Raw genomic sequence first — 16,075 nt, 5'->3', positions numbered from 1 at the left:
CGCCGGCGCTCAGTGCTGTCGCCGCCACAGCGGGACCGGCAGCGCGTGTGTGGTTCGGAGCGTCGGGAGCTGCGACCCGCTCGGGACTCGCCTCTTCTCGGCTCTTCTCGCCTTCTCAACGCCCTCTACAACTGTCCGCCCGGGGCTCGGTTCTGGGCTGCTCTTGCCCTCTCCGCGCCCTCTACAACTGTCCGCCCGGGGCTCGGTTCTGGGCTGCTCTTGCCCTCTCCGCGCCCTCTACAACTGTCCGCCCGGGGCTCGGTTCTGGGCTTCACTTGCCCTCTCCGCGCCCTCTACAACTGTCCACGAGGGGCTCGGTTCTGGGCTTCACTTGCCCTCTCCGCGCCTCCTCTCCTTGCTCTCTCGGGGCTCGGCAGAGTCCACCGGGCGCCTCCTGCGGCTGCTCACCCCGGAGCGGGCTGTGCCCTCGTCGCCGCGAAGCATGCAGTGCTTCATGGCATTGCTCAGGAGCGCGCGGGAGCGGCCGCCGTCCGACAGCGCTTGCGCACCCAGCACCGCCGGGGCCTCGGAGATCCGGGAGAAGGGCCGGGGCGGGCTGCACAGCGCGGCCGCCAGCGGCGACCTCGCCCGGCTGCAAGGAATCTGGTGGCGGAAGAGATTCCGCATCAACTCGCGGGACGCCAACAAGCAGTAAGGAGCGGGCAGTGCCCGTAGCGAAGATCCACGTGCCCTGGCTGGAAGAGCCAGCGAAGCCCAGCACGATCGCAAGCACCCTAGGGACAGGCCGGCTCCACAGCGCTGCCCGTACCGGAGGGCCGCCCGAGCTGGGACAGGGGCCAGCGGATGCGCCACTCTGCCTGCTCTGCCAGCCTGCTCCCTGTAGTGACCCTTCTGTGGAGCTCCGCAGGCCTTTGTGCAAGCAGAGACGGCTCCTTTCCTCTTGCCTGACTGTTGCCGGTCTTGCTTGAGCGGTACATGGAGCCGCAGAGCCACAGGGCACAGCTTCCCGTTGCTGCTAGAAATCCCATCTCCCCTGTCTCTAGGACACATCCGGTGCAGGACTCGCCGGGGGCAAAGCCAGGAGCTTACGCAGACTCCACGGTCTCCGTAGACTTACGTGGCCTCCAGAAGCTCCAGGCTGCCAAGACGCCATGTCCTTTGCTGTGCTGGGTGGCCGGGCAGGCCTGGCTGGAGGCAGGGACCAGTGCCTGGGCACAGGAGTCCGTTCGTGCAGCTTCATTGACACAGCTTAGGAGATGCCTCCTGGCTCAGCAGATGTGCTGAGGATTGTGCCTAGCCAGCCCCAGGCTTTGGGTGTGCAAGTGCTGCCACCGGCTCTGGCACGAGAAAGCTGGCTTTTGGCTTCCTTTTTGGCAGTTGAGCCTTGTGGCCCTAGGCGGTGGGCACCGCAGCCCGAAACGATGTCTTCAGCTGTCTTGTCTGTGTTAACTGGCTGTATTTAATTTCTAGGACGCCTCTGCATCTTGCTTGTGCGAACGGCCATGCAGATGTCGTTCGATTTCTGGCAGGCAAGAAGTGCAAGCTAAACCCTCGTGGCATGTTTAAGAAAACGCCGCTGATGCTGGTACGTGGAATACGTTAGGCTGTTGTACGTGGGGCTTGTCAGTGATGCACTGAGCGATACCTGCCTCGCGGGATTCTTTACGTAGGCCTGCGTAGAAACAGGTATGTTGCAGTCAGTGGGGAAGGAGCATATATTACGTAATCTTCGAAGACGCTCGTACTTTCCCGTGTCGCAAAGATGCAGGAGTTGTGAGAGAGAGAAATGTCCATGTTGGAAGTTACTCCTCCCTTGTGGCTTGTTTCCAGGCAGTACAGCATCAGCACAAAGACTGCGTGACTGCTCTGCTGGAGCACGGCGCCAACCCCAACCACAAAGGTGCTGGTGGCAACACTGCCCTTCACATGGCTGCTGTCATGCCCAGCAAATCGATGGTGGAGCTCTTACTCGAGCACAATGCCCATATTGATGCTCGGAATGACGTAAGCTTGGGCTTTGGGTAAGGCTTCTCTTCCCCAAACTCGCTTGACTTTCCTGTGTTCTTCTAAGGGAGACGATTTCTCCTTTCAGTTGGGATATACTCCTCTTGCCGTTGCAATCATCGAGCGCCGTGAAGAGATGGTTGAGTTCCTCCTTCAAAACGGAGCTGACGTGAACGCTCGAGATAAGTGTCAAAGGTGAAGTTTTGTCAAAAGCGTGCGTGGGACTCCTGAGCATTGTTCCGATTGGATTGTTGGGAGCTATAGGAATGAGCTTTGAAAAAGAACCAGGAGCTGCCCAGAAGGAGCTCGTTCTGTGCCACTTGGGAAAGCAGACCCACACTCTGCTGCTCTCTTACCTCAGGGGATGATCTCTGCACTGAGGACTGCAAGAAAGCGTTGGCTGTGGTGCCAACACACGCACACGTGCGCGTGAGCGTGCACACACATGCACGCATGCACACAGGCACACACACACACAGACCTCCTGAGTCTGCTCTGGGGAGACGCTTGGCCTGGAGGCCTCCTGAGGTCCCACCACACTCAATTGTCCGACGCATCCACACGTTTTGCTGTAATTTCACTCTGCCTGTAGGAGGGGAAACGAATTGTTTGAGGAGCAAAGGAGGAGTCAAGTAAGGGCAAGTCAATGTCTGCAGAAGCTGATCTATTTCCTATGGTTTCTTGGACGCTTTAGGACCACTCTTAAGATTGCCGCTTATGCTGGGAATACGAATGTAGCACGGCTGCTTCTTCAGCATGGTGCTGTTCTTTCTCATCACGGCAAGGACGACTTCACAGATATGGGTTATCTCGATCAGTTTACTTCTGGGTAAGTGTTTGACATCCTTGTTAGAGCAGCTGCATTGTCAGCATGTCCGCGCTGATGTACAGCCCTTTTTGCTTGAATGGGGTGTTGAGACCTTTTCTGAAGCTGGGCTCAGTGACATCTTCTGATGCATCTCCTTCCGTGGAGTAAAAACCCACAGCTTTCGGAACAAAGCATGCTTGACGATTGCTCTAGCAAAACAAGCGGTTGGTTCCTTCGCTGCAGGCTTCTGGCACAGTAGCAGTCTTGCGCTAATGCACCGTTTTGCGTAGCAGCCTTGGCCTGGAGCATGTTTTTACTGTTTTCTTGTTTCTTTGGGGTTTTTTGTTTTGTTTTTACTTCTGCTTATGAAGCAACCCTGAAAGTGGTCTCTCTCCAGAGCCCCAACTGCCCCTCTGCCAGGGTTGTTAGAACATGACACCTGTGCAATGTAGTTAACCCCTGCAGTGCTTGGAATGCAACCGCAATCTTTGTTGGCCTCTTGGCATCCCACTTAGGAGCTCTCTACACTCTCGGGGCCTCAGAATAAGGATGGGAATTTCTGAAACCCTTCAAAGTCCGGAAGGAGTTTCAGGAGACGTTACCCCAGCTTGGCGTGAAGAGTGGCTGCAGCATTAGTATAGCATCCCACTGAGGTAGAAGCCTTGTAGTTAGATGTCAGTCTCGCTGGCCCCCAAAATGGAGAAGAGGGGGGTTTATAACATGAGACTGTAGCCAGCAGGGGTGAATTACCCCATCAACAGGAACAGGCACCTGTACTGTGAACATGCCTGTAGTGAGTACTTCAGTCTGCAACAGGACTGCAGTCAGTTCTGTGTACGTGTGTGTGTGTGCGCGTGTGTGTGTTACCTTTCGCACCTGGTTCTGAATATGTGTACGATGGCTCCAGAATGGCTGTTGCACTTCCAGTAGAGAGCGTATGCAAGTATGGGGGTACGTTCACCAATTTCGTTTCCTTCCTTTTTGTATATAGTCTTTCTAAGATCCTGGAGGAATACGCAAGAAGTAAAAGGACAGGAGAATGCTCTGTAGGAGGCACAGGAGGTGCAGCAGTACCTGAGATCTCTTCCTCTGGGACGACTGCTGCCCCTCCCCTGGGAGCACCTGCGCAGATTGGAGCAGGTAGGATCTCCCACCGTGGAGGAGGTGATGAGGACAAATCGCTGTGGCCTGAAGGGGAATGAGAACCCTTTGTTAAAGGCAGGGCCCATGGGATGGGAGAAGGCACAGTAAAATAAGCACTCACAACTGCATCGTGCCTCTTATTTCCTTTGAAGGTGCCTTGCCAGAAGCTGGAGCACAGCAAGAGGAAGATTTTGATTCCCTGTCTGATTTTGAGGTACCTTCTCTGAAGGTGGGGCCCGGCTGGGCGTGCTTACTTTTTGGCTCTTTACCTTCTGCGGCTGCTTCTGACTCAGGCTTGGAAACCCAGCATCACTTAGGTTGAAACAGACCCTTAAGATCTTCGAGAAGGAGTCTGTGTCACTTCTAACGCATGTCTTTTAATTTACACAGACGGATTCTGAAGATGCAATGGAACTGTTGGATTCCGTGCTGCTTCCATCTGCAAAGCAACAAGGAGCGTGTGTGCAGCCTGTCGAGGAGGAGGAGTGCCACAATGGTAATTTCCTGACAGACTAAATGGTTCCCTTTGTAAGCTTCTCTGGAGTGAAGTGGATGGGGAAAAGCAGATTGAAATAAGCGCTCACAGCAGCGTGGTGCTTCTTACCTCTTTGTAGGTGTGTTGCCAGCAGCAGGAGCAGCACAAGAAGAAGACGACGACGACTCCCCTTTTGATTCTGAGGTAGAATCCTAGCATCACTTAGGTTGGAATAGAGCCTTAAGATCATCGAGTCCAAGCGTATGGTTGAAGGGTGACTCAACCACTTCCCTGGGCAGCCTGCTGCAGTGCTCGATACCTCTTTCAGTGAAGAAACTTTTCCCGATAACCCATCTAAACCTCTCCTGGAGCAACATAAGGCTCTTTCTTCTTGTCTTATTACTGCATATTTGGCAAAAGAGACCGACACCCACCTTGCCACAACCTTCATTCTGGTAGTTGTAGGGAACGATAAGGTCTCTCCTCGGCCTCCTTATCTCCTCACTGAATAGCCCTGCTTCCCTCAGCTGCTCCTCACAGGACCTCTTCTCTAGACCCTCCACCAGCTTCATTGCCCTTCTTTGGAAGTGCCAGGTTTAACATGTATCTTTATATTTACACAGACGGATTCTGAGGGTCCAACAGAAGTGTCAGCTGTCGTGCTGCTTCCACCTGCAAAGCAACAAGGAGCGTGTGCGCAGCCTGTCGCAGAGGGGCGCCACAATGGTAATTTCCTGACAGACTAAATGGTTCCCTTTGTAGCCTTCTCTGGAGTGAAGCGGGTGGGGGAAAGCAGATTGAAAGAAGCACTCTCTGCAGCGTGGCGCTTTTTACCTCTTTGTAGGTGTGTTGCCAGCAGCAGGAGCAGCACAAGAAGAAGACGATGACTCCTCTTTTGATTCTGAGGTAGAATCCTAGCATCGCTTAGGTCAGAATAGAGCCTTAAGGTCATCGAGTCCAAGCGTATGGTTGAAGGGTAACTCAACCGCTTCCCTGGGCAGCCCGCTGCAGTGCTTGATTACTCTTTCAGTGAAGAAATTTTTCCCAATATCCTATCTAAACCTTTCCTGGAACAACATAAGACTCTTTCTTCTTGTCCTATTACTGCACATTGGGCAACAGAGACTGACACCAACCTCGCCACAACCTCCTTTCTGGTAGTTGTAGGGAACGATAAGGTCTCCCCTTGGCCTCCTTATCTTCTGAATAACAGCCCTGATTCCCTCAGCTGCTCCTCAGAGGACTTGCTCTCTAGACCCTCCACCAGCTTCATTGCCCTTCTTTGGAAGTGGCAGTTCTAACGCGTATCTTTATATTTACACAGACGGATTCTGAAGGTCTAACGGAACTGTTGGATGCCGTGCTGCTTCCAGCTGCAAACCAACAAGGAGCGTGTGCGCGGCCTGTTGCAGAGGAGCGCCACAATGGTAATTTCCTGACGGACTAAATGGTTCCCTTTGTAAGCTTCTCTGGATTGAAGCGGATGGGGAATAGCAGAGTGAAATAAGCACTCCCAGCAGCGTGGCGCTTTTTACCTCTTTGTAGATGTGTTGCCAGCTGCAGGAGCAGCACAAGAAGAAGAAGATTTTGACTCCTCTTCTTTGGATGAGGTGCTTTGTCTTCCTGAGTTAACATAATTGTTACGCTTCTTAAGCCCAGCTGCTGAAACGCAGCGTGATGCTGCAGGATTGCTGCAGATGCCTTTCCTCACTGTCTGTCGGTCTGTGCTCTTGCTCGCTCAGGTTTGTGCGCTGGAGAGAGAAGAGCTTCCGCTCAAGAAGGAGGCTTCGACACAAACCGATTGTCAAGGCGACAGTCAGGTGACTCTTAGGGCCTGATGCAGATATCTGTAAAGCAAGCCTGTCAGTGTCAGGAGGCCTGTTCTTGCTACGGAGTTCCTTTAGGAGTGCTGCTGAGAGGCAGTTTTTGAATTGGGACCTGAAGTCTATTTCGGACCTCATTCTGTTCCCGTTGTGAAGCAGAAGTGCTGCATAAAGAGGGAAAACAGTCGGTTAGAAAAAAGCCGGTGGCACAGCCTCTCAGCCTCTGTTCTGAGGAGGAAAATACGGAAGCCTTTTCTGTGTATTAGGAAAGAGAAAGCTTCATGATGAGCTGCGGATAGTTTGGGTGTGCTCAGCTGAGAAAGGTGCCAGCAGATGCCTGCTGGTGGTGGCCAAAATCTCTCATCTTTGAATTCACTGAGTCATAGAAGCATAGAATGGTTTGGGTTGGACAGGCCCTCTAAAGATCATTTGGTCCAAGCCCCTGCTGTGGGCAGGGACATCTTCCAAAGATCAGGTTGCTCAACACCCCGTGCAGCCTGACTTGGACAATTCCAGAGACGGGGCATCCACAACTTCTCTGGGCAGCCTGGTCCAGTGTGCCACCAGCCTGGTTCCAACCCTCTGATCATTTCTGTGGCCCTCCTCTGGACCCACTCTAACAGGCCCATGTCTTCCTTATGCTGGGGACCCAAGAGCTGGATGCAGTAGTCCAGGTGGGGCTCACAAGAGCAGAGCAGAGCAGAAGGGGAGAACCACCTCCCTCCAGCTGCTGGCCATGCTGAAGATCAATCTAATGATATGATCCCATGCCTAAAAGCATGTGTCCTGTTGTCATCTTCTTATTGACTTCTCCATGCTCATGCAACACCGTTTCTTTAGCGACGGTTCACATGGCTGCAGCAGGAGTTTGCCAACACTTTCAGAAAGTACTCCCTGGCAGAAGCTTCACTTGAAGCCGAGAAGCGCTACAGCAGGGGCCTGCAGGAACAGAAACTGCAGCTGCAGAAGGAACTGGACAGCTCTAAATCTCAGGTAGGGAGAAAGCCTGTCTCTTGTCTCTTGGCAGGGGCCCAGGCCTTTTCTGTTGCAAACCAGAGTGAGGAACAGAGCCTTAGTTGGGGGTCCGCTCCTTTTTATCAAACCTAAGCTGACTGCTGGCGATTCTTGCTTTGGTTTGACAGCTGCAGGAACTGCAAGAACGGCTTATCCGGAGCGAGCGTTATGCCGAGTCCCTGGAGAATGCCATAGAGAATAAGGAGAGGGAGCTAACAGCTTCCAGGAACCTGCAGAGCCTTCTGGTCACATCTTCTGGAACTGCGGCTATCCCAGAGCTGGAAGAACGCCTGCAACAGTAAGGAAGTCACACAGTGGGGCAAGGCTTTGCTTTCTGCGATTGCGGGAAAACAACTGGACTGTCTTCCTGCATCCCGGCAAGATAGTACTACATGGTTTTCAAAGATGCTTTTGTTTTAGATGAGGTTCTATCACACTCTTCCTTTGGGATTTGTGGTCTTGCGGACTTCTGTGATAAGACCTGTACTTCTTTTTCAGGCTCCAAGTTGGAATGGCCAGGCTGGAAGCCACAGCCCAGCAACAAGCCAAGACCATTGAGGCCCTTCACAAAGACCTGCAAGCCTCTGCCTCAGTAAGCTAGTCAGAACCTTCCCTTTTCACGAGCTACCAGAGCCTAGGTCCATATTCGGGTGGGGAAATTTGAAGAAGAGGTTTTCCCAAAGAGCCTGGGAGAGACCATTTCATCTGTTCTACTGACTACAGGCTGCCCTGAAAGTCCTGCTGCCTCACTCCCCAGCTTTCTGGCTTTGAGAGTTGCCCCATGAGACTACAGCCGGTCCTACTTTAGTCCCACCTAATGCCGTCTTTGTTAAGGACTTGACAGACAGGGACTGGCTTCGCTGTGTTCTGCTTTAGAACACTTGTGAGGTTGAGACCTCAGGCAGCACTTCAGACAGTGGCTGTGGAGAGGCATTTGGTACCTTCAGCTGCAGACTTTCCTTGGGCTGTGGTGGTGCCGAGCGCTTCATCCTGAAGGCCTGACTTCTTTGGAGAAATCTGTCTGACGTTCTGCATAGGGATCCTGTTCCTGTGCTCTGTGTGTGAAGTATCTTTGTATTTTGAAAGCGTGGGAGCGAAAGCAGGGAATCGAAGAGGCCGTCTGAGAAGAAACGCCAGTTGGAAGCGCTTCCGGAGAAAACACGGAGAAGTAATGGCGCGCTGGAGGAAGAACCTACCAGGCATGGCTTTTTAGTGATTTAAAAAAACCAGCACGTTGAGTAGTAGTCAAGCGTTACTGAACTCTTAACGTAACAGCACATACTAACCGCTTGGGAGCAAATTCAAGCCTCATGTTCCATCTTGTAAGGCGCTTCTTTGCACGAGTCCCTGGTTTTAGAAAGTTACACGAGGCCTTGCAAATGCAGGCTGCCTGCAGTTCTGCTGGGAGGGAAGGAAGTCTTTTCTTCCTCTCTTCAGGTGAACTTTGAGCCCTCCAAGTGATGTGTGGCACTGGAGCGCTGGCTGCTCTCAGCAATTCCTGGCCTGTCAAGCGCATTACAGATGAAGCAAGCCATGGCTGTGCTGCTTACCTAAGAGGAGGTGAAAAAGACCGACTGTTGCTTTATGTCACACTTTCCTTACTAATTTGCTGTACAGCTTGGAGACGCTTCTGGAGGCATCTCAGACAAAGGTGATGGAATATGCAGGGAGGAAGAGAGAGTCCCAGCCCAGTGTCCAGAGAGACATGAAGAAGAGCTGTTCTGAGGTGGCCCAGCAAGCTGGTAAACAAAGAAGAAAGGTGAGCTCTGGTTCGTTTGGTGGACTGGAGGTGATTCCTTTTTCTGCTGGAACCTGTATGATTCTCGTCCTATACTATTTTCCATGTTGCTGATTATCTGTTAGCTGTATTTTGCAATTGATTGAATTCTCTTGATGCTCCTGCTGCCGTTGTAGCATTAGATGGTGATGACATTGAGGAACACGGATGTAGTTATCCTGATGGCTAAAAGCCACGAGCCAGGAGTCCCAGCAGGGCTGCTGAGCTCAATGGCCTCTCCAAGCAGGATGCAGTCCCAGGGGCGCCAAGCGAGAAGAGCGGAGCGGGTCGTCATCATAGCCCGGGATTTTAAAACATTTTAACATTCTGTCAGCAGGTGACAAATGCAGTCTCGATGGCCTCCCACCTTGCGGATTTCCACAGAAGTGAGTAACTTCAGAGCTCTCTCTTTGGCTTGCTTTTGGTTTGCCGCCTACAAGTTGTTGACGTTTCCCAACAGCTGGAGATTCAGTTGAAACAACACGTGCAGCAGGCAAGATCAACCCAGGACCTGCGAGAAGTTTTTCCGCTTTGCCTGGGGCTCAGGGAGAGCCAGTCCAGAACCCAGGATTAGGCTCAGAAGTCATTTGGGACTCCCTCGGTAGGTCACAGCCCAGTAAAGCAGTCTAAAAGAGAGATGGGAGAAAGAGCTGGCCAGGAAACAAGGCAAAAACCACAAGGAGTTGATCCCTATCTCCATGGAACACAATTTTCCACTTGTGGCTGTAGCCCACAGGCTGTAGCTTTGTTGTTGACACATTTGAGTGTTCGGTTTTTGGTATCTGGATCTGCGCATTAGTGCTGTACTTCCAGAAGCCACTTCCCAGTACAGCCTTTGGCCCAGCCTGCTGTAAAACTAATACAAAGCCTTTTCTTTTCCCACGCTTCCCCAGTCACTGCTGAACCTCCGCCATTAGCAATGAGAAGATGCTGGAGCAGAGGAAGTGTCGCTGCCAGGAAACAGAGAGCACACAAGGGACAGGAATGAAGCCTGCAAACCTTTCCATTCCACCTTGTGCAGCCATTGCCCTGCATCTAGTTCCAGTTGTTCTGTTGCAGCTTGCTATTTAATAAACTGTGTCGTCTAGTCCGTGTCTTCGTTTTGCTGCCCAACTGGAGCGCTTGGGACCTCGCGGGTTTGGATGGGGACAGTCCTATCTTTGAAGGCTCACTCAGGCTCTCAACCCATGTGGGCACTTAACAGAATCACAGGAGCACAGAATGTTAGGGATTGGAAGGGACCTCAAAAGATCATCTAGTCCAATCTCCCCGCTGGAGGAGGAACGCCCAGATGAGGCTAGACAGGAATGCGTCCAGGAGGGTTTTGAATGTCTCCAGAGAAGGAGACTCCACTACCTCCCTGGGCAGCCTGTTCCAGTGTTCTGTTACCCTCACTGAGAAGAAGTTTCTTCTCAAATTTAAGTGGAACCTCTTGTGTTCCAGTTTGAACCCATTACCCCTTGTCTTATCATTGGTTGTCGCTGAGAAGAGCCTGGCTCCATCCTCGTGACACTCACCCTTCACGTATTTAGAAACATTAATGAGGTCTCCCCTCAGTCTCCTCCAAACTAAAGAGACCCAGCTCCCTCAGCTTTTCCTCCTAAGGGAGATGCTCCACTCCCTTCATCATCTTTGTTGCCCTATGCTGGACTCTCTCCAGCAGTTCCCTGTCCTTGAACTGAGGGGCCCAGAACTGGATACAATAATCCAGAGGCGGTCTCACCAGGGCAGAGTAGAGGGGGAGGAGAACCTCTCTCGACCTCCTAACCACCCCCCTTCTAATACACCCCAGGATGCCATTGGCCTTCTTGGCCACAAGGGCACAACGCTGGCTCACGGTCATCCTCCTGTCCACCAGGACCCCCAGGTCCCTTTCTCCTACGCTGCTCTCTACTAGGTCATTCCGCAACCTATACTGGAACCTGGGGTTGTTCCTACCCAGATGCAAGACTCTGCACTTTCCCTCGTTATATTTCATTAAATTTTTCCCCGCCCAACTCTCCAGCCTGTCCAGGTCTCGTTGGATGGCAGCACAGCCTTCTGGCCTGTCAGCCACCCCTCCCAGCTTGGTGTCACCAGCAAACTTGCTGACAGTGCACTCAGTTCCCTCATCCAAGTCACTGATGAATATACCGAATAATACTGGCCCCGGTACTGACCCTCGAGGCACTCCACTAGATACATGTCTCTCTCTGTCCTTGCTCTGAAGGAATATCAGTCGTGCAGACGTCTGCAACAGGGAGCACACATCTGTGTCCTTTTCCTCTGGGGAGCCCTGAGCCATGATTGTGCTCAGATCGGGGACTAGCGCTGAGCTACTGCTAATAATCAGTTACCAGACTCTTCCCGCCTTTCTAGAGCAATCCTCCTGGTGGTCTGGGCAGAAGGTGGTGGTTGAGCTTCTGGTAGCCATGGAAGCTTTGCAGCTCCCACAGGGATCTGATGGATTTGTAGCCCACCGAGGGGAAAGGTGCGAAGAAGTGGGCAAAAGCTGGAATGGGGGAATGCCACCTCAGCCTAAGGAAAAACATTTTCTCTTGTGGGGGTGGTGAGAGAGCGGTGTCAGGGAGCAGCACAGGCATGCTGCTCCCTTGGGGACGGGGAGCACAAGGGGGTCCCATAGCCAGCCGGGCAGTCCCGGGCAGGCAGACGGCGCAGCCAAGAGCCCAGAGGGACAAGCAAGTGCCCGGTGAGGCAGCGGCTCTGAGGGCAAGCTGAGATGTCAGGCCAGGCCGGGCTGGGGATCAGGCCCAGTGCTGGCAGGCAGGCTCAGACGCAGCCCAGTGCTGGCCAGGCAGGGCCACGGGGAGGTCGAGGGCAGGTCTGGAGCACCGAGGGCTGTGGCCAGGACCAGGCAGAGCTGAGACAGAGGTGGAGACAGGGATGGCCTGACAGAGCTGAGACAGGGCCTGGCGGCCTCTGCCTGCGCCTCAGTGGGCCTCCTTGTCCCATGGGCTGGAGGCCCCAGACACCTGGCCTGGGGCCTGAGGCCCCAGCTCAGCCTGCTGGTGGCTTCTTTGTGCCACAGAGAGCTTGCGAAGTCTCCACACTTGGCGATGCTCCAAACTGGATGTGGCCCTATATCACCTGCCCTGGCTGACCCTGCTTTGAGCAGGGCAGGGACCGACGAGGTGGGCGAGACGAGGCTCCTTCCACCCTCGATGATGCTGGGCTTTTCAAGGCACAAATGTCTCCTGTGGTCCGGAAACTTCAAGCTGCAGGCCCGCTTTCCTTCGGCTACACCTCCTGCCCGACTAAATGAGCCTTTAGCCCGATTCTGACCTCAGCTTAGCTGCAACCGTAGTCTTCCTCGGGCTACATGCAACAGACAAAACAACCGCAGACTGTAGCCAGCATCGCCAGGCACAAAGATGGCAACAAGCTCCTCAGACACCAAGTCATGTTGCGAGGTCTGATGCCACCAGTGAAGAATGGCCATAGAGTTAGCCAAGGGAATCTTGATTTCTAAGCCCTGCTTTGAGACCTGCAAGTGCAGAAGCAGCATCGTGCTTCAGGTCTGGCTGGGCAGCAGTGGAAGCGGCCAGCTCTGGAGGTCCACCTGGCCCAGTCCTCATTACTTCAAGTGCAAGGAGATAGCCAGCTAGGCATTACGACTTCGAGAAGCCGCCCTTCACAAAGATGGCAAAGCACACTTGGCAAAAACAGACTTGCCCCTCCAGGCAACCACCCTTCACATTGGTGAATGTTAAGGGATCTCCGGGCTCTAACAGCAAAACAGCCTTTAGAAGATACCAAACGTACCTTCAAACTGTAAATTGGACCCATTCTGCACATAACTCAGAAAGAGACCTCTGCCCAGGAACAGTCCTGCAAACTCCCCATAAAGGCCAAGGAAATAAGCAGCAGTAAGTTCCGTGGTGATGTGCAAGCAGGTGAAATCTGGCTGCTTAGCAGTCTGCTCAACCCCTCTGCAACACCTGAGCACAGCACTTGCCCTGATGTTGGGGGTGTGCAGGGAGAGAGACAGCTCCAGTGACAGAGAGCACTAGAGAGGACCAGAATGGTTCTGGCCCTCCCTCCTCCTGTCCACCACCAGGTCGCTGCTAGGCAGTATGTAGCTTCTGAACTCCAACACCGGCGTCACAAAAAGCCTGACTCAGCATCTCTTCCCTAGTTGGCAGCAGGTAGCGTCAGGGAACGCAACACATCTGACCGAATGCAATTCTTTTCATTCCTGCATGTCTTGCACTGGTTCCCCACAGTGTGTGGGTGTCGGTGCTGGAAGCACCCAGGGAAAGGGTGCACATGGGTCTTGTCTCCACGCAGGAGACTCTCTGGGCACATCACTGCCCCAGCCACCCTCCATGTTTCGCAGCAACAGCTGATGAGAGCACAGCAATCAAGTGCAAGGCAATATTTTCTTTGCTTGCTATCATGTCCACCCCACAGCTGCTGCCAGCTCTCTCTCTCCCACAGACGTGGGACTGCTGCCTCCACCTCAGCACTCGAGACAAAAGCGGATCTCTCCTTCACAGAGGAGAGAGGCCCGAGCTGCCATTAGCATGAGGTGAGGCAGCTACACAACCCAGATAAACCCTGCAGTGCTTGTAGTGAGCACTTCAGTCTCCAGCAGTAGTGCAGTAAGCCCTGCGTGCGTGTGTGTTTGTGTGTGTGTGCGCGTCTGTGCCTTACTCTTTATCAGCTGGCTGTGAAGATGTGTAGGATGGCTCATGAACGACCGTTGCTCTTCCAGTACACAGTGTATGCAAGTGTGGGGGTATTGATATCGAAAAGTCAGCAAAAAAAGACTCTCTAACACTGTTTTGAAAGTCTTAAACACCAGGCACTTTTATTACAGTACGCCGGACGCTCGGAGGATTGCTCCTCTAATCGAGCGTGTGCGTGATTTGCACTTTTTGGTATTTATTCCATATACCTGTTGCATATTCATTTGTCTCTACCGCTCAGTTACTACATTAAGCCTAAATTATTTACATAACCCCACCCTTTCCCGGAAGTCCATCTTTGGTATTCGAGAGTCTTCATCGGGGGTCTCTAGTGGTCCCCGGCAGTCTTTGCACCTGGTGCCCCCCCCGGTGTCAGCTTCTTGACCTAGTTTCTTCGGCAAGCATATTGTCATTTTGTGCTGCTGCTCAGCAAAAGTCACGTACCCCGCTCTTCGTTTAGTGGAATATTCCGCTTTCCCAGCTTGCAAGCCAAGGATAGCCCACTTTGCCTCATGTCCAGTCTCTCTAGAGCTCTTGTTTCTCTGTTAGGTTTCTGTTACATTATGCCTGGTCTTGCTACATCAGGCCTAGTCTTGTTACATTATGCCTAGGTGTTTCTACAGGATTTTTGTTCCTGTTATCAGTATCTTTACCAAATGCATTTCCTTCCTTTCTGTATGTAGCCTTCCTAAGCAGCTGCAGCAATATGCCGGCTGTGAAAGGACAGGAGAATATCCTGCGGGAGGCCCACAAGGCCCAGCAGTACTTGACAGCTCTTGCTCTGGGACAACTGCTGTCCTTCCCTTGGGCACCCCTGCACTGACCGGAGCAGGTCGGATCCTTCACCAAATGAGATGTTTGGGGTCCTGGACAGTGAGGACGAGTGTTGCGGCAGCATTGAAGGAAGGCTGTAGGAAATCACTGCAGACGTAGGAGAGGGGCCAGTATACAAGAAGAAGAAGTAACATGGCCTGTGAGACTTGACATGAGAGTCAAAGCAGTCCACTCCTTTTTGTCAAAATTAAGCTGACTACTGGGGATTCTTGCTGTGATTTTAAAGAAGAGGGAGAGGGAGCTAACAGGTGCTTTCACCTCTGGCCGCCACGAAGCAAATGACTGTGTGTTTGTGTCTGTGCAGCGGCTGTCAACAAGCCCCTCTGTGTCCACTCCTACTGCATTTTACTGCACAGGGGGGCGCATCCTTCAACATTTTGTTCCTAAGGAGCAGGCAAATTGGTCTCCTGAATAGCACATATGCTGTAAATGGCACATTTTCAAAGACAGGTCTTGGCCTCCCTCTCAATAACCCACCCACTCTTGCATGCAAAATGTACCTGCCCTGCAGTCCAGCAGACTGCAAATGTACCTGCCCTTCAGTTTCTAAGCTCGGGCTTGCTTGGGGTTTTGGCTTCAGGTGGCACTGAACACAGTCAGAGCCTACTGCTTCAGCATGACGCAATCTGGTGACACAAGGCAGGGAAGGAGGGGGAAGCCACGTGGCAAGGGACCTCGAGATTCCCACAGAAGTCACTTGTCTGGTCTTTCGGGCTGTCTAGCAACAGTGGGACAGGGCGAAGCTTTGCTGCGCGCTCAGCGCTTCCTCAGCAGCCCCGTCTGTGGCCACCCCCGCCGTATTCTCCCCCAGAACCGCGCCCGACGCAGACGGACGCATCCTTCAACAGTCTGCACACGGCAGCGAATTGGGCTCCTGAACCGCAGCTGTGCAAATGGCGCATTGGCAAAGGCACTTCCCGGCCGCCCGGCCCCGCGGGAGCCCCAACGCCGGAGCCGCAGCCCGCTCGCCCGGGGCCGGCGTCCCCCCGCCCGCGGTGACGCCCCCGTCCCTCCCGCGGTGACGCCCCCGTCCCTCCGGCTGTGACGCCCCGAGCTGCCGCTGTGAAGCCGCCCCCTGCAGGCGCCGGCGCTCAGTGCTGTCGCCGCCACAGCGGGACCGGCAGCGCGTGTGTGGCTCGGAGCGTCGGGAGCTGCGACCCGCTCGGGACTCGCCTCTTCTCGGCTCTTCTCGCCTTCTCAACGCCCTCTACAACTGTCCGCCCGGGGCTCGGTTCTGGGCTGCTCTTGCCCTCTCCGCGCCCTCTACAACTGTCCGCCCGGGGCTCAGTTCTGGGCTTCACTTGCCCTCTCCGCGCCCTCTACAACTGTCCACGAGGGGCTCGGTTCTGGGCTTCACTTGCCCTCTCCGCGCCTCCTCTCCTTGCTCTCCCGGGGCTCGGCAGAGTCCACCGGGCGCCTCCTGCGGCTGCTCACCCCGGAGCGGGCTGTGCCCTCGTCGCCGCGAAGCATGCAGTGCTTCATGGCATTGCTCAGGAGCGCGCGGGAGCGGCCGCCGTCCGACAGCGCTTGCGCACCCAGCACCGCCGG

General features: G+C 53.8%; 1 protein-coding gene across 1 annotated transcript; it reads left to right on the top strand.

The window, feature by feature from the left end:
• Positions 1–1,112: 1,112 nt before the first annotated feature.
• LOC135984550 (POTE ankyrin domain family member B-like) lies at positions 1,113–9,635 on the top strand. The gene is made up of 17 exons (XM_065626988.1): positions 1,113–1,181; positions 1,358–1,546; positions 1,792–1,965; positions 2,054–2,160; positions 2,660–2,794; positions 3,765–3,913; positions 4,069–4,145; positions 5,015–5,117; positions 5,937–6,001; positions 6,134–6,211; positions 7,055–7,207; positions 7,357–7,526; positions 7,727–7,820; positions 8,315–8,427; positions 8,846–8,987; positions 9,343–9,391; positions 9,466–9,635. Exons 1-17 carry the CDS (start codon positions 1,113–1,115, stop codon positions 9,633–9,635), a joined length of 2,037 nt encoding a protein of 678 aa, XP_065483060.1.
• The last annotated feature ends 6,440 nt before the right edge of the window (positions 9,636–16,075 follow it).

Source organism: Caloenas nicobarica, chromosome 1 (genome assembly GCF_036013445.1).
Source record: "Caloenas nicobarica isolate bCalNic1 chromosome 1, bCalNic1.hap1, whole genome shotgun sequence".
NCBI classification, from domain to species: Eukaryota; Metazoa; Chordata; class Aves; order Columbiformes; family Columbidae; genus Caloenas; species Caloenas nicobarica.
Note: the sequence above shows the minus strand (reverse complement) of the source record. Positions and strands in the feature narration are given on the sequence as shown.

Coding starts and splice junctions, on each gene's coding strand:
- LOC135984550 (XM_065626988.1), top strand. CDS start 1,113: ATGTCCTTTGCTGTGCTGGGTGGCCGGGCAGGCCTGGCTGGAGGCAGG. Junction 1,547..1,791: donor AGAAAACGCCGCTGATGCTG/GTACGTGGAATA, acceptor GCTTGTTTCCAG/GCAGTACAGCATCAGCACAA. Junction 8,428..8,845: donor CTGGAGGAAGAACCTACCAG/GCATGGCTTTTT, acceptor TTTGCTGTACAG/CTTGGAGACGCTTCTGGAGG.